Genomic DNA, 17,357 nt, shown 5'->3' with positions numbered 1-17,357 from the left:
AATCCAGAGCACAATTTTTCTTTTTCTTTTTTCTTCTCTCTCTCTTTTTTTTGTTGTTAATCCTGGCCCAAGGATATTTTTCCATTGATTTTTAGGAACAGTGGAAAAGAGAGGGAAAGATGGAGAGAAATATCAATGTGATGGATGTCAATTAGTTGTCTCCTGCATGAGCCCCGACTGGGGCCCAGGGCAGGGAGGAGCTTGCAACCAAGGTAGGTGCCCTTGACCGGAATCGAACCCGGGACCCTTTGGTCCACAGGCCGACGCTCTATCCACTGAGCCAAACTGGCTAGGGCCAGAGCACAATTTTTCTTGGCCATAGTTTAATTTATACTGATTAGCCAATGAAACAACATACTACTTTTACTTGATGCTAGGAGTTTCACTAGCCCCAAACTTTTAAAAAATATATATTTGTATTGATTTCAGAGAGGGAAGGAGAGGGAGAGAGAGTTAGAAATATCAATGAGAGAGAATCATTGATTGCTTACCTCCTGCATGCCCCACACTGGGGATCGAGCCTGCAACCCAGGCATATGCCCTGAGTGGGAATCAAACAGTGACTTCCTGGTTCATAGGTCGACGCTCAGCCAGTGAGCCACACCTACCAGGGCTAGCCTCATACTGTTTCTTGGCAGCAGATATATGGGAGGGACATATATAGCCACTGTTAGAAACATCTAGCTACTTATATAGAGAGATAACAGCATAAAAAAAAGCTTTTGCTCACATCTTTTTTCTTGATGCTGAGAATGCAAATAATTAAGAGGAGGTTCTTAGTGATAGTCCTTTATTGCAATAGAATGATGGAATGGGTGATAGAGCCCAGTAGGTGGTATGCACCTACTATATTTTCCCCTATTTTCTAAACAGGCACCAAAAATATGTTTGGCTTTGGGAAGATGGAATTTTATTAGATCATCTAGCTTTGTAAAGTTTACTTGCACTTGGGCAAGCCTAAGTATGAGCTTATTACAAAGCTACTGCCTGGCTTGAAGAAGGTAGAATTTTAGATACCTGTGAAATTTTTTATAGACACTGACTCATAAGATGAAAGGCTTCTGATTCAAAACTACTTCTCAAAACTTATTTTTCCCCTAAGAAGCATTTTAAAGAATTGTTCTCTGTTCAGTTCTGAAAGATCTGTGTATATGATCATTACTTTTAAGTTATTTCTACTAATCAGTTGGAGCCATTTATATGAAAGATCTTGCATACAATTAGGTTTTTACCTAGCTCATTCCAGGATTTGATTAGTATATTCCCCCTTTTCTTTACTAAAGTCCATCAGTATATATATATTTTTTTAATATATTTTATTGATTTTTTACAGAGAGGAAGGGAGAGAGACAGAGAGCCAGAAACATCGATGAGAGAGACATCGATCAGCTGCCTCCTGCACATCTCCCACTGGGGATGTGCCCGCAACCCAGGCACATGCCCCTAACCGGAATCGAACCTGGGACCTTTCAGTCCGCAAGCCGACGCTCTATCCACTGAGCCAAACCGGTCCCGGCGTCCTTCAGTATATTGTTATAAGTATCAATAGCTTAATTAGAATGAAAGCTTTATGTAAGCATTAAAGACTCAGGTAGCATTAATATCCAAAATATTTGGATTGGCCCACAAGAATACTTCATAACTTAACCATATGCTTGTATTAAGAAAAGCTTATGGCCCTGGCCAGTATGACTCAGTTGGTTGGGCATCATTCCATGCACTAAAAGGTTGCCAGTTCGATTCCCAGTCAGGGCACATGCCCAGGTTTTGGCTCAGTCCCCAGTGGGGGATGTGTAGGAAGCAGCTAATCAATGTTTCGCTCTCACATTGTTGTTTCTTTCTCCTTTTCTCTCTTTAAAAGTCAATTTAAAAATCTTCCCCCAAAAAAGAAAAGCTTATATAGTGCAGACAGAAAGCTCTGAAAGTCTGAAAGGTCACAAATACCTAATTGGGATCTGTAAAATGTAAAGGAATGAAATGTCAAGTTAATTTGTAGGTTATTTAAGCTCATGTGCCTTTAATATTTCTAGTTACAGAGAATCTGCTTTCAAAAGAGATTTATAAAAATGCTCCTAATTTAATTTTCATTATTGCCTAGCAACCTAAAATGGCAATGTGAAAGGGGGGCATTATGTACTACTGTGGCAGAAATGTAATGTCAAGACAATGTTTAGCCTTAATAGGTCCAAATGATCCCTGAAAAATAGGTAATTGTAAATATGCTTATTGTTTCCTAGGTAATGACAGACTGTTTAAAAAAGAATATACTAATAAAGTATTTTGATTTTTGCTCTTACAAGGTTTTGCTTTTCCTTCTGAGAAAGATCTTCTGAAGAGTATGAGTTTTCATATATATATGTGTGTGTGTGTGTGTGTGTGTGTGTGTGTATGTATATGTATATATACATATATATATATTTTTTTATTTTTTTATTGACTTCAGAGAGGAAGGGAAAGGGGAAGATAGAAACATCAATGATGAGAATCATTCATTGATCGGCTGCCTCTTGCACAACCCCTACTGAGAATGGAGCCTGCAACCTGGGCATGTGCCCTTAGCCAGAATCGAACCTGGACCTTTTGGTCCACAGGCCGATGTTCTATCCACTGAGCCAAACAGGATAGGGCAAGAGTATGAGTTTTCTTTATTATCAGACTATAGTAAACTGTTCTCTACCTTAATAAAGAAGGATCATGTGGTGGTTTCAGCCATGGGCTTTAACTAGTATACTTCTTAACCATACCAGACCTGAGGCCCTGAACCTAAATGTCCCCTATACCTGGGCTCCTGAGCATTACAGAGAAAAAACCAACATGATATAGAAAAATGTTAGTTACATGCAAACAAGTGGTTAGAATAAGATGCAACTTGGAGACATTGTAGAAAATAGGTCTAGGCAAAGTACCGAAAATTAGGTTCAGCGATATAGCGGCAGATTCGGAAATTACCGAAAAATCAGTACAGCGGTCTGGTAGGGTTAATGATCCAAATAAGTTCTAGCTCTGTGGTGGTATATTTGTTTGCTTAGGGCTGCTGTAACAAAGTACCAGGGAAAATTTTAAAAATATCTTTTTATTGATTTTAGAGAGGAAGTGAGATAGAAACATTAATGAGAACCATTGATTAGCTGCCTCCTACATGTCCCCTACTGGGGATCAAACCCACAATGGGCCCTGATCAGAAATTGAACTGGCATTCTCCCTGTATACATGTCTCTAAATTTTCCCTTGTTATAAGAATTCCAGTAATATTACATTATAGCCTACTCTCATGACCTCATTTTAATAGTTATTACCTCTGTAAAGACCCTACCTCCAAATAAGGTCACATTCTTAAATATTGGGGATTAAGACTTCAACACACAATTCAATACATAACAGGTGTGTAAGAAAGTAAACAGGCTACCAATCTAGACTCTCATCTCTTCACTGCAAGAATCATCACCAGCACGGAAGTCATATGTATATAATTTACTTATGAAATTTGATATTTGAATACTTATACAAAGATAACATACCAGGTGAAATCATTTCCTTATTTATATTCTTACATAAATTCCTTTTTTATGATACTAAGAATCTCAAAAGAAAAGGTTTTCAAATTAGAGTCTTAAGGTGATGTTTTTGCTGTTTTGAAAAAGCTTTCTGGGAGTTAACATGTAACATTAATAGCCCTGCTCATTAGAATATCAAGATGGCTCCAGCTTGATTTTTCCTAATTTTATGTACTAACAGCTTTATCTTTTAAATAATTTTGACCTGCTGGTGGTCTATTTGGTGATAAGTTGCATCTATACTCTGCCAAATATCCTGATAAAAACTAGAAAAAGTGTCCAGATTCTCTTTAAACATGACTTCCCCTCGTGACACTACTCCCAAGTGACTTTAGAGCCACAGATCCTCTCAGCTCGTGTAACTAGGTTGTACCAGGTAAAATGAGCTTGGGAATGCAATCCCCGGGGCAACTGCAATGAAAACTCTACCCTGGAACTGCTTATTGTTTTCAGACATTCATGGATTGAAGTTTTCCTCTTGAAATGGGAAAGTATGTGTGTTTTTCAATGATCATAGATTCTAGCAAAAGGGATTTTTCCATCTTTTGCTTTTAATTTTACTTTTTTCCCCCTTCAAAATAAAACTTTGAAATGAGTGGACCACTATATAATTCCTAACACTGAATGAGAACTCTAACCTAATATGACATAAAAAGGACTTAAGGATTTTCAAGCTGTTGATCATATAATTCCTATGAAATAGAATTTTTAGAAGTGAAAAAATGACTAAATTACCATTGGTGGGAAACAAGGAGCTAAACAGTAGTAGAAGAAAAAGGATATGTAAAACAACCTTACAAGGCTGTAGCCAACGTGCTAACATCATTTATTGAGTAGTTTTATATTTATTCTCCTTGACCAGGTTTCTGGGGTCCTTTCTCTGGATAAATATTTTTAAGTAGTAAAGTGATTACAAACGATAAAAAGGCCACTAAAGTGACTACTATCCTCAGGGCTTTGAACCAATTGGGATAATCTGGCAAAAGAAAAAGTTCATTATGTAATGCTATCCCCAAACCTATTATTACTGTGAGTATAGCTTCAGTGAGCCTTTCGGAAACAAGGAAGGCAAACCATGAAAACAGGACAGGAGCTGTACTACTAGCTAAATTTAGGTAGTCTGGTTTGGCTGGACTACCTTCTGGCAGAACAAAACCCCATCTGATCCCTCCCAAGAAAGATAGGAAACTGGCTCCATAAGCCATCTGAGTAAAAGCTAATACGGGGATATAAGTCTTTACCATCACCATAATCAGTGGTGGAGCAAGGAAAGGGATTAGTCCCGCCAGAGATATGTATAATGCTGGCTTTGGGCTGTCAGGCAGGTATGTGATAGTTTTCGGTGGCCTGGCTGGAAGCACTTCTTCCTTCTGCTTCTTCTTAAAGTTGCATGGGGAAGTATGATAGTATTGTGTCTTGCTCATACACACTGGAAATGATGAGGAAGGCCTAGGCCTTAGAAACAAAGGTGAAAAGTTCTGCTGGAGACATGCCTTGAGAGATAGTGTTTCTATTCTCCTGCTGGCTCCTAGTCCAACTGTGAAAGGGTACTTCAGCATCTACATAGAGAAAATAAACCAGAAGACGAAAGCAGATTTTAAAAAATGTGTATCACCAAATGTCTTAGTTAATGCCAAACTAGAACAATATAAAAACAAACAAACTGCTTTCTGTTAACACATCGAACTTTACAGAAAGGTTGGACTACAGAGTGATGTTATTGCTGGCTAAGACTATTAGCAGCTATACCACATACAAAAGAAACTACTGACTAGAAGTCACTTATGTTTTGGCTTACCACTAATCTTATCCCATGAGAAAATATCTCAAAGAAGAACAGGTAAAGACTGGATATTTAGTATTTGGCATTCTAAACTGCCTCTTGGACTTACAAATTGCAAAAGCAGTTGCACTAATCACTGAGGCAATGCTATTTTATGTAGAGAAAAGCAGTGTACCTTCCAATATAGCTTTATGAACACTGCATACTTTTCATAGTTCCATGCTTTTCTATATGTCTCTACCTAGCATTCTGTCTTACTTTTCTATTTTGGAACTGTTTTTACAAATTCAGCTTAAAACTTTATCCAATCTGCTTGACCAATTTGTCTCAGTGGACAGAGCGTCAGCTTGCTGACGACTGAAGGGTCCCAGGTTCAATTCTGGCCAAGGGCACATGCCTCGGTTGTGGGCTCGGTCCCCAGTGTGGGGTGTGCAGGAGGCAGCCAATCAATGATTCCCTCTCATTATTGATGTTTCTGTCTCTCTCTTCCGCTCCCTTCCTCTCTGAAATCAATAAAAATATATTAAAAAAACAAAAACTTTCTCCAATCTGATTTAATGCTCCTATAAGTAAGTACCCTATGTGTACTTCCATTATAATTCTCACCATGAATTAAAATTGTGAGTAAACTTGAGAACCAGGACCATATTTTTTCTTTGCCTTAAAAAAAAATCCTTATGCCTTCCATGTTATATGACCAAATAAACTTCTCTGCTGATTCTATGCTTTAGTAAGCAGATTCCAGACTTCAGTTAGTAAATAGATTACAAGTAACTCAAGAAGTGTTTGATGAAAGCAAAAATGAAAGTTGAGAATTTTGGTGATTCCTCAAAATGCTAGGAATGATTCCATCTTGGGACCTCATTTTTCCTTTAGTCTAGAATGTTCTCTGAACTACCTGCATGGCCCATTCCCTAATTTCTGACCACCCCATTTATATAAAGTGCAGTCATAAGTCTATTTTTTAATTTATTTTTTAGTCTTTATTGATTAAGGTATTACATATGTGTCCTTATCCCCTCATTGCCCCACCACCACCCAGTTCATACCCTCAGCCCCCTAGTGTCTGTGTCCATTGGATATGCTTACATACTTGCATGCATACAAGTCCTTTGGTTGATCTCCCCCTTCCCCCCACCCTCCCCTTTGTAAGTCCATTTTTGACAAGTCGTATTCCCTTCTCCTGCTTTATAGTACTCCATAGCACTTACCACTTGATATATTAAATATTTTACTTATTTGTACTTTACAAACACACACACACATATCCAAATATCAGGAAAGGATTTTTTTTTTTTTTTGTCTTCTTTTTCACTGCTATTGCCCAGCCAAATCATGTCTGGCAAGTAGTGCTCAAATATTTGCTAGATAAACCAACCTTTGAAGATGCTTGAGAAAACTTCCGGATGAAGTGAAGCATACTGGGACCTAATGAAGTCTTGCTCAGGAAGATGCCAGGCAGTTCTGATTAATGTATTTTTATAGCTAAGTGGACACGCTGAATCAGAAGCATGTTGCTGTGTACAAAATAAGATGTCAAAAAAAAAAACAAAAAACAACCAAATAGATGTCACTTAATTTTCTTCATTTTATACATAATTTTCTTAAAGTAACTTGAGAATTGCCTGGCTGGCATGGCTCAGTGGTTGAATGTCGACCTATGAACCAGGAGGTCACAGTTCGATTACTGGTCAGGGCACATGCCTTGGTTGCAGGCTCAATCCCCAGTGGGGGGCATGCAGGAGGCAGCCAATTGATGATTCTCATTGATGTTTCTATCTCTCTCTTCATCTGTCTTATAAGTACCGGGCGCTAACCGATTGCGCCACTGGAGCTCCTCTCTCTTCATCTCTGAATTCAATAAAAATATATTTAAAAAAAAATAATACAGTAACGAGAATTTCTTCTATATGTTTCCTTTGAAAACAATCATCATTTTCAAAAAATCAAAAACATGTTAATAGATCCTTTCATTCTCTGAAAATATTAATGCACAGAAATCTAGATTTTACAGATAACCATCATTTCCCAGCTGTGTGTCCTTAGATAAATTGCTTCCTTGAAGTGCCAATTTCTCATCTTTAAAACTGAGGGTCAGCCCTAACCGATTTGGCTCAGTGGATAAAGCATCGGCCTGGGGACTGAAGGGTCCCAGGTTCGATTCCGGTCAAGGACATGTACCTTGGTTGCAGGCACATCCCCAGTAGGGGGTGTGCAGGAGGCAGCTGATCGATGTTTCTCTCTCTCATTGATGTTTCTAGATGTTTTTAACTTTCTATCTCTCTCCTTTCCTCTCTGTAAAAAATCGATAAAATATATTTAAAAAAAAAATAAAACTGAAGGTCATAGCATCCATGTTCTTTTTTTCCCCTTATTTATTTTGGAACTTAGGAGTTTATAGCTCAAAATAATGATGATAATACAATTCAGCTGTGAACCAGACACTGTGTTTGATATACAAAAACTAATTAATTACAAAAACCTCATCATCTTAGTGCTGAGAGACTGTATAACCTGGTAAGCTAGAGCACAAACTTTGGAGTCAAACAATCTAGATTGGAATCCTGGCCCCACCACTTACTAGCTATGACTTCAGACAAGCATTTAATCTTGCTATGATGCAGTTCATTCACCTTTGAAGATAAGGATTATAATAACTACACAGGATCGCTGTAAAAATTAAATCATTTGATACATGTAAAGAGCTAAGAACTGTCCCTAACACAAAGAAAGCACTCAAAAAATATCTGCTACCCTAGCTAGTTTGGCTCAGTGGCTAGAGTGTCAGCCTGCAGATTGCAGGGTCCCGGGTTCGATTCTGGTCAAGGGCACATACCTAGGTTGCAGGTTCGATCCTCCCAGCCTGGCCTGGTCTGGTCTGGATCTCTCTCACATCAATGTTTCTGTCTCTCGCCCTCCCTTCTACTCTTTCTAAAAATCAATGGGAAAATATCCATTGTGAGGATTAACAAAGAAAAATTTTTTTACCCTAGCTGGTTTGGCTCAGTGGCTAGAGCATCAGCCTGCGGACTGAATGAATGGTCCCAGGTTCCATTCCGATCAAGGGCATGTGTTTGGGTCGCAGGCTCAATCCCCAGTAGGGGGTGTGCAGGCAACAGCCCATCAATGATTCTCTCTCATCATTGATATTTCTCTCTCTCTCTCCCTCTCCCTTCCACTCTAAAATCAATAAAAATACATTTAAAAAATAAAAATATATATTTTAAAATTTTAAATTCTTATTTCCTCATTCTTTTTTAATGCTTTTATATTATTGATTTATTTTGCTTACATAATATAAGTAGCCAGTAAAGTGACTGAGAATATGAATCCATGTCTTATGTGAGTCCCATTCTTTGTTCTTTTTCCCCCTTTTTTTGGTTTGATTGTGTGTGTGTTCCCCACTCTTAACCAGAAAAATGAGGTCAAAAAAATTCACAAACCAAAAATTTTTTTAAATCCCAAACCCACAGTTGCCTCTCCATTAACAATTTTAATGAACTAACTTCTTTTATTTGTGCGTTGTTGTTTTTAGTTACTGATTTTTAGAGAGAGGGGGAAGGGAGAGAGACATTGATTTGTTGTTCCACTTACTCATGCTTGTATGTGCCCTGACTTGGGATGGAACCCGCAACCTTGACTGTGGGAAAGACGCTCTAATCAGGGCAATGAACTAATTTCTTGATCACAAATCTGGGAATTCCTGTATACTGGTCAATGTCATTCTATACATAGGAAGCAAGTAGTGAGTTAAGTTATCCTGGGCCTCGGAGTAGATCTTAAAATGACACCCACCACCACATACACCTCGTAACTCCCAGACACACATTTCTCTGCAGGGCCCACACAATCACTTTTATGCAAAATCACCTGCTTAAGGGCCTTCTGGACCACCCCACTTAAAATCCCAGCGCTCTCTCCAGCTTTGGAACTCTCTATGCACTGTGATATATGTGCTTTCCAACTCGTGAGTTCAAGCGAATCAATGATAGCCTAAAACCCGGGGGCGGCCAGTTGGTTAGGGAATTAAGAACAGACCCAAGGGTTAATCCGCTTCAATTCAGGCGAAACGCTCAGTATTTCCACTGCCCCAAAAGAAAGAGTTGCAAACTGCAAGCCTCAGAGCCCACATCGGAGAAAAGGAGATGGAGCCTGAACTCTCGGATCCTCGGTGAACTTTCCCCAACAATGCCCGTGTCTCCGGTTTACTGCCAACCCCGATTGCCCCCCTTTCCAACCTGCATTTCTGGCAGCAGCCCTACTACTCACTTGCCAGGGTCGCGCGGAGAGATGAAAACCTGAGCTGCAAGAACAGCCAAGTACTCCTGAAAAGGCACTTCCGGCAAGTGGGGTTATAGTCCTTCACTTCCTGTCAACTGGAAAAAATGAATCCGGGTAGGATCGTGAGCAGCGCTAAGTGGTTCCTACGTTGGGCTTTCCTTTCCGTCTTGGGTCAGTCTCTGAATTTAGTGAAATCCGGCTTTTGAAATCTGCAGGGTACCTGACGGGTCTTTGCCTCTTTATTCCAGGTCTCCTAGGCAGTTCGGTAGGAGAGATTTGGAGTCTAGACTAAGTGTGAGTTGGCCAAATTGCTTGTTATCTCTGGAACTCATATTTTAGTGTGCATAACAACAGGGTTTCTCAGATCTACGGGGCATATCTCACTGCGATTTATGGTCCTAATAAGCAAAAGTAAATATGGAACATAGTGTTAGTTGCCTATCCAATATCCATTTCTCTATCTTCCATATTAACACAATTCCAGTTTTGTATGGGACACCAATGTATGAAGAAAAAAATATTTTTACTTCCATTGTCTTTGCTAGGGCCTGGAACCTTCATTAAGAAATGAGGGAAGCCCTAACCAGTTTGGCTCAGTGGATAGAGCGTCGGCCTGCGGACTGAGGGGTCCTGGGTTTGATTCCAGTCAAAGGCATGTACCTTGGTTTGGGGCACATCCCCAGTAGGGGGTGTGCAGGAGGCAGCTGATTGATGTTTCTCCCTCATCAATGTTTCTAACTCTCTATCCCTCTCCCCTCCTCTCTGTAAAAAATCAATAAAATGTATTTTTTAAAAAGAGAAACACATGAGGGGAGCCGGACTGGTGTGGTTCAGAGGTTGAGCGTGGGACCATGAATCAGGTCACTGCTGTGGGCTCAATCCCCAGTGGGGGGCGTGCAGGAGGCAGCTGATCAATTTTTCTCTCTCATGGATGTTTCTCTCTCAATAAAGTCAATAAAGCTTTTTTTTTTTTTTTAAGGAAAGACGGGGAGGACGGAAAGGATTAACCAAAGGACATATATGCATATATGCATAACCCATGGACGTACAGTGTGGGGAAGGCCTGGGGTGGGGCTGGGACTGGGTGTAGGGGGACAGAAAGGGGGAATGGACATCTGTAATACTGTCAATAAGTAATTTTTTTTAAAGAGCACAAGGGGCAGGATTTTCATGCTCATGAAAGGTGTAATAGTAAGAGCTTTGGGGGTGATTCAAAAAGTTAGATCATTCATCCTGTCACCCTTGGCTTGAATTTTTGTCGGTTATGTGACCTTGGGCGAGTTCGTTCCCTTCTCCATTTTACAATCTATCAAAGAGGAACAGCACCAAGCAATTTGAGTGGCCTTCTTAAGCCAAGTAAAAGGACAGCTCAAGAGGCCCACGCTAGGCAGTTTCTCCATCCCTCCGGATTCTGCGTGGCCCAGCTTCCCGGCTGCGGGTCACCGTGTGGTGTAGCTCCCATTGCTGGATGGGCTCACAGCAAACTCTTCGTAACTGTAACCGCTTCTGGTCGCGATAGGCTTTCGCTTTTATTTCCTCCTCTGTGCGTCTTGGCAGCGCCGCCCCTTCCCGTCGTGCAATACCCATGAGACTTTATTTAGTTTGGGGAACAGCTTCTCGGCTGAGCAGAGGCCAGAAAGCCGCACTGTGCCGGTCCAGGGCGTGACGCCAGCCGGCAGCGGAACTACCACTCCCGGCGGGTAGCGCGTCGCGCGCCGGAGCGCTGGCCTCCCGAGCCCGGTCGTGTGGCCCGCGGGGGGCTGGAGTCTTAACGACACGCGCTCGCGAAGGAGCGGAAGGTGGGGAAGGGTCGGCAAACGCACGCTCCTACGAAACGGGTTTGCTAGTCCTTGTGGAGGTAATTTGGGGACGGGGTGTGGGAGGGTGAAGAACGGAGGAGCAGGGAAAGGCGGGTACACATAGACACACACCCCCACGCACTCATTGACACGCGTCCCGGCTCTAGGGTTGGGCCGGGGGACGAGGGGGGGGCACCAAAGTCCGCGGGCCCCGCCTCTGGTCGAGGCGGAGGGAGCTGGGGGCGGGGCAGGGAATAACCGCCGCTCACGTGCCCCGAACGTTGCCGGCGTGGGGCCCCGGCAGGGTCACCCGAGCAGGGCGCGTGCGCGTGCGTCCCTAGTGGGCGTTGGGAGTGGGCGTGTGTGTGCGGCGGTGTTGAATGGGGGCGGGCTGGGCCGAGCGTCGCTCCTCCCCCTCCACCCGCCGGGCCCCTCCTGGGCAGTGTGGGCCGGGCAGCCATTTTGGGAAGAGCTTTGTTATGGTTGTGGGCTCTCCAGCTCTGCGGGACCAGGAAGCCGAGGACGCGTCCTCAGACACCGCGGTGTCGCGTGCCTAGCTGCAGCCCGGCCGCTGCCCAGTGAGTGGGAGCTCCCGACCGCGGGGCAGTAGGAGATCGAGGGTTTTCCCGGCGCGGGACTCCGCCCGCTGCCTGCCGGCCGTCTGTTGAAACTAGTTGGAGGCGGCTCTCACACAGGTGGTTGGGTGGAGGTGGGCCCGGGCCAGGGGAGCGGAGCCCGCGGGTCGTGTGGTGGGCACCGGCACCTCCCCCCGCGCGTGGGCTCCGGACGCGGGCGGCGCCGCGGCGGAGGGCTCCCGCTTCAACTCGGGTCTGCGGGTCGCAACCCTCACCTGCGGCTCTCGGGCTCCTCTCCAGGCGTCTCCGCCTGGCGGTGGAGTGACTTGGTTTACGGGTTTCCTTTTCTTCTTCGAGGAGAGCCAAGGGCTTTTTTCCAGTGAAGGAAAATAATGAGGAGGAAATGATCGTGTTAGTCAAATGCGGTGTGTGTGAGGGGGAAAACCTTTAACCCCCACCCTTCTGGTTCTCCTTGGCAGCGAGGTGTTTTCCTTGGTTGAGCACCTACCATCACGACCCTCGGGAAAAAGCTGGTAGATCTTGAAGTATGAGGAGATGTTTTGTGGGGGGTTTTTTTTGTTTTTTTTTCTGTTTTAAATCTACCTCTAACACACACACCCCCAGACCCCCGGTGAAATTCAAAAGAAACGCTGAATCTAAAATGGCTGTAGCTTGGGGAAGTGCCCTGAGCCTCGGTCACTTAAAATACGTTAAATCGTCTTACATTTTTAGTTGTTTCTCCTACGGGGACAGCTTAATCTTTTGATCTTTCGGTTGTCTTGTAACTGGTGTCTTATCTTGAAAAGGCCTCGGTAGGTGAAAACAAACGTGAGGCCAAAGAAGTTTGCTTACTCCAAAAGTTTACGTAAGAGTGGGTGCGGGGGTTGTGTGTTGTCATTGCTTATAGTTTTGAAATGGTGCTGTGGTGGTAATTTTATCTCCCAGCTTTGTGCTCTGAGGTTGGTTTGTCCTATTTGTTGAAATAACTTGCTCTTTGATATGATTTATTGCCCCGGAAAAAAACGGAGTCCGCGGGTGGGTCATGTTTTAGTTCAGTAACGAGTCGCTCTCCGTGTCATCCCTTCCCGAGTACGGTGACGGGTGTCCTCGGGGCGCGGAGCCCTGGGGTCCGGGCCGCCGGCTTTTCCGAGGTCTTTTCTGTGAAACAACCCGAAAGGGAACCTGCGTGCCGTTAAGTTTGGGTCGTTCATTAGAGGAGTGAAGACAAGTGAAAACAAACTTGAGCCGCGGAGCGCCTGGTGGTTGTGTCCTTTTAGACAAAAGCCTGTCTTTTTGTTCTTTCTTTATTTTTTTTTTACTATAAGACCCAGTAGTATAACTGAAAACAAAAAGGCAGAGAATGTAAACCAGAAACAGTTAACTTAAGTGTTTGGGAAGGTGCTTGAGCTTCGACTTGTAATCTGTCTAAACGATAATAAAATGCTAATGGGAATGAGAACTTTGGAATTAATAGTTAAATAAGCTGTCATTCCCCCCGCGCCCCACTAGAGAGTCAGTGTCAATTTACTTTCCTCCATTCTTTCAATACAAACATATATTTTTTAGGATTTTTTGTTCTTATTTTGGTGGTTTTACGAAAAAAGAAAAACATTTAAAGTGCTTTATAGAAATTACAAGTCAGTTTGGTTTTTTTGTCATCGTTTCCTACTGGACCCCGTAAACTTAAATGCGACCTTATTGTAATTTTTTTTTCAGGGTACTCAAATGGTTTGTATATGGTGACATATTTTTTCAATTGATACTGGATAGTATGCTATCAGAGCTCTTGAAATTTGGGGCGGGGGGGGTGTTATGAAGCCTTTTTTATTTTAAGTGATTTCAACTAGTTTTCTCTATCAGTGGCTGTTTAAAAGCTTGGCTAAGGAGGGGGCACATGCAACAATTTTAATAGGTTTGGAATAGTAAGAGATCTGGGGCACATTTCTGCTTACAAATTCATTTTCAAATGCTCAGTTAAAGATGAAACAATTCTGAATCAGACTTCAGCAGATTGCATATGTTTTATGATTAAAGTGTATACACTTAACAACAGTGATAACTCTAATGTGCCAGGAACTGACTCCTCCTTGAAGTGCTTTACATTTATTAGTTTATTATTCCTATGAGGTAAATATTGTTTTACCCATTCATTTTTTAGTTGAGGAAAAAAAGCCCAGAGACTCATCCAGCTAGTATTTATGCTATTGGAAAGATGAGAACACACAAAATTTTAAAGCATCAGCTGGAAAAGTAGTCCATAGAAAAGATAAATTTTGGTGTGTGTGTATATATGGTTTTTCAAATGGGTTGTAAAAAATTCTATGTGGTGCATAGATAATACTGCCTCAGAAATGACTATTAATCAAATTCTGAATTTTATTTCCCGCCGAAGTCTGCTCAAAACAAAACTGACTATAATCAAACTTCAATAGTTCAATAAGCACAGCTAATCATTTATTGTCCAAAAGTATATCTTAACTAAAGAGGTAAAATATTGCTATTGTTATGTAAATTGGATTTTATAGGTGATTTCAAATAAACTAGGCAGATATATTTAAAGGATTCTAATAGTTATTTTCCTTTACTGAAGCAAATAATCAGCCTTTAATTGATCTTTTGGGCAAATTATTTTTTATTTTATTTATTTTTTAATTCTTTTTGTTGCTTTTTTTTTTTCCCCCCCAAAGAGGAAGAGGGAGGGGGGGGGAGAGATAGAAAGTAAAGGGAAACAAACAGCAGTGATGAGAGAAAATCATTGATAGGCTACCTCCTGCATGCCCCGCCCCCCCCCCAGGGGATCGAACCCACAACCCTGGCGTGTGCCCTTGACCAGAATCAAACCCGGGACCCTTCAGTCTGAAGACTGATGCTCTATACACTGAGCCAAACCATCTAGGGTTTTTTTCTTTTTTTTATTTATTTATTTATTTATTTATTTATTTTTTGAGAGAGAGAGAGAGAGAGAGAGAGAGAGAGAGAGAGAGAGAGAGAGAAACATCCATTTGTTGTTTCACTTTAGTAATTGTGCATTCATTGGTTGATGCTTGTAAGTGCCCTGACTTGGGATAGAACCCACAACCTTAGTGTATCGGAATGATGCTCTAACCAACTGAGCTAACCAGACAGGGCTATTTTTCATTTTTTAGACAGAACGGGTCAATTATTCTCCTTTTTAAGAAATGCAGAAGCACATGACTTGGGGTGGTGAACACAGTGCAATATGAAGATGATGTATTAGAGAATTGTACACCTTAAACCTATGTAATTAACAAATGGAATCCCAATAAATTTTTTTAAAAAAAAGGAGACGAAGAAGAAGAAGAGGTACTGCAAGAGGGTGAACTATGTATGGTGCCAGTATCAGCATGCTGGGTGCTAGGAATACCTAGATGACCTTAAAACATTTCCTGCCACCAAAGAACTTGTTGGTATAACAAATAAACACAAAAATATTCATAGGTTAACAACATAGCTGTCTTTCAAGTTGATTTTTTTTATATTTTATTGATTTTTTTCACAGAGAGGAAGGGAGAGGGATAGAGAGTTAGAAACATCGATGAGGGAAACATTGATCAGCTGCCTCCTGCACACCCCCTACTGGGTATATGCCCGCAACCAAGGTACATGCCTTGACTGGAATCGAACCTGGGACCTTTGAGTCCGCAGGCCGACGCTCTATCTACTGAGCCAAACCGGTCAGGGCTCAAGTTGATTTTATAACATTAATTAAATTTACCTTCCTTTTCTTTCTTTTTTAAATACATATATTTTTATTTCAGAGAGGAAGGGGAAGGGAGAGAGAGATAGAAACATCAATGATGAGAGAGAATCATTGATCGGCTGCCTCCTGAATGCAGCCTACTGGGGATCGAGCCAGCAACCTGGGCATGTGCCCTTAACTGGAATCAAACCCAGGACTCTTCAGTCCGCAGGCCATTGCTCTATCCGCTGAGCCAAACCAGCTAGGGCTACCTTCCTTTTCTATAATAAAACTATTTTGCCTTATATTAACCAGACATCAGGCTAAAGAATCACCAGCATAAACAAAATTTTAGTGCACTTTTCTGAGCAGTAGGTCTATTTATGTGGAATAAGTTTTGTTTGTCTTCAAAAAAAATTTAATTTAAGTTTGGCTATACTTTAAATTGCAAACTCTTGTTTCTGCTGATTATAAGTTTAAATTTTATGTAAAATATTCCTTTTTGAATTATTGCTATTCTTAAAGTTTATATTTATAACTATCTTGAAAAGTTGGTTTGGGTGCTCTTTAGCTAGTTAATTAAAAGGTAGAGCTATTCCAGTGTTTCTGCTCTGTGTTTATGAATTATTAGCTCGACTTTTTAATTAGTCGCTGCAGGTATGATGGGAAGGGTAGTGAGAACCATTATTGTGGGTTTCATAAGCTAAAGCCTATAATATAGTCCAATATATAATCTCTCTATTCCTTAACTATGTATGGTGCCCTTCTCTTCTACAAGTGAGTGTACAGAGGTTCTGAGAGGTTAAATAAATAATTGATATGACATAAGGAGAGATGGGTATTCAGGCAGTTTTATCTAATTCCAAAGAGCTGTTTCCACTACATCATGTAGACAGTATGATATAGTAATTCAGGGTACCAACTTTATAGCCTGAGTTTGAATCTCAGCATTGTCACTCGACAGCTTTATGACTTGGGGAGAGTTTTAGGTAAGGTTTCTGTGCCTGTTTCTTCCTCTGTTAAATGGGGAAAGTGGTACCTTCTCATAGGGTTATTGAGGTTAACAAATAAAATATTTGTAGAGTTCTTAAAACAATACCTGACAATAGCAAGCACTTCATAATTGTTAAATATAAATTGTCTGAAATTATCATTAATGTACATCCATTTACCAATGGGGTGAAATCGGAACAGATCATTGCACATGGAGTTGTTTGCTCTGTTTTTCTTTCTTAGATTCAATGTTTCTGTTGACTTTCCTAGTTTTTGTTTGTTTTTTGTTTTTAAGCAGAACCCAGGCCCTACACACTGTAATTGACTGATTTTCTTTCAAGCCTCTTAATTTGTATGTTTCTTCTCTCTCTCTTTCTCTGCACTTTGTTGAAGAAACCAGGTCATTTGTCTTGCAGAGTTTCTCATATTCTAGATTTTCCTGATTTCCTGTAAATTGGTAGTTAGATGTAGAAGCTTAGATTGAGATTGATTTTTGGGGAAGGGGAGTCAGGAGGCAAACTTCATAGGTGATTCTGTGCTTTTTGGGAATTCCCTTCCGACCCCGTTGAATATTAACTTTTCAGATAGTTTGTTTCCTGTCCTTTTTTTCTTTCTAGTATATATTTATTGTATTATGAAAATTGAGCTAAGTATGCTAGGTTTGCAGTGGTT

At 41.3% G+C, this 17,357-nt stretch overlaps 2 protein-coding genes and 2 long non-coding RNA genes across 7 annotated transcripts in view; 1 reads left to right on the top strand and 3 right to left on the bottom strand.

Moving 5' to 3' along the window:
- Positions 1-38: 38 nt before the first annotated feature.
- Positions 39-2,250, bottom strand: LOC132231245 (uncharacterized). The gene is made up of 2 exons (XR_009452004.1): positions 1,508-2,250; positions 39-1,272 (listed from the first exon to the last, which is right to left on the bottom strand). It is a non-coding gene; the product is annotated as an uncharacterized LOC132231245 (long non-coding RNA).
- Positions 2,251-2,401: 151 nt separating this feature from the next.
- Positions 2,402-17,357, bottom strand: part of LOC132231247 (uncharacterized) — a 150,296-nt gene continuing 135,340 nt past the window's right edge. Inside the window, exon 2 of the long non-coding RNA XR_009452006.1 lies at positions 2,402-3,276. This is a non-coding gene — a long non-coding RNA (uncharacterized LOC132231247). The remainder of the gene's footprint in view (positions 3,277-17,357) is intronic.
- Positions 4,364-9,749, bottom strand: TMEM69 (transmembrane protein 69). Its single transcript, XM_059690030.1, has 3 exons — positions 9,607-9,749; positions 6,716-6,854; positions 4,364-5,113 (listed from the first exon to the last, which is right to left on the bottom strand). The coding sequence occupies exons 2-3, from the start codon at positions 6,755-6,757 to the stop codon at positions 4,400-4,402; spliced, it is 756 nt and encodes a 251-aa protein (XP_059546013.1). The 5' UTR covers positions 6,758-6,854; positions 9,607-9,749; the 3' UTR covers positions 4,364-4,399.
- Positions 11,236-17,357, top strand: part of GPBP1L1 (GC-rich promoter binding protein 1 like 1) — a 48,178-nt gene continuing 42,056 nt past the window's right edge. For 2 of the 4 annotated variants that reach the window (XM_059690024.1, XM_059690026.1), the window contains exon 1: positions 11,837-11,995. The gene's annotated coding sequence lies outside the window, so the exon portion shown is untranslated. Of the gene's footprint in view, positions 11,477-11,836; positions 11,996-12,094; positions 12,113-17,357 lie in introns of those variants that run through there. The other 2 variants (XM_059690023.1, XM_059690025.1) reach the window with 2 other exon arrangements.

This window comes from Myotis daubentonii, chromosome 3 (genome assembly GCF_963259705.1).
Source record: "Myotis daubentonii chromosome 3, mMyoDau2.1, whole genome shotgun sequence".
NCBI classification, from domain to species: Eukaryota; Metazoa; Chordata; class Mammalia; order Chiroptera; family Vespertilionidae; genus Myotis; species Myotis daubentonii.
The sequence above is the reverse complement of the archived record's forward strand: the minus strand, read 5'-3'. Positions and strand labels throughout refer to the sequence as shown.

What these genes read in the sequence shown, in the direction of transcription:
- TMEM69 (XM_059690030.1), bottom strand. Translation starts at nt 6,757, where the DNA reads ATGCTTCACTTCATCCGGAAGTTTTCTCAAGCATCTTCAAAG. An exon ending in TTTCTCAAGCATCTTCAAAG is followed by an intron (nt 5,114 to 6,715) that starts GTTGGTTTATCT and finishes TTCTCTATGTAG; the next exon opens with ATGCTGAAGTACCCTTTCAC.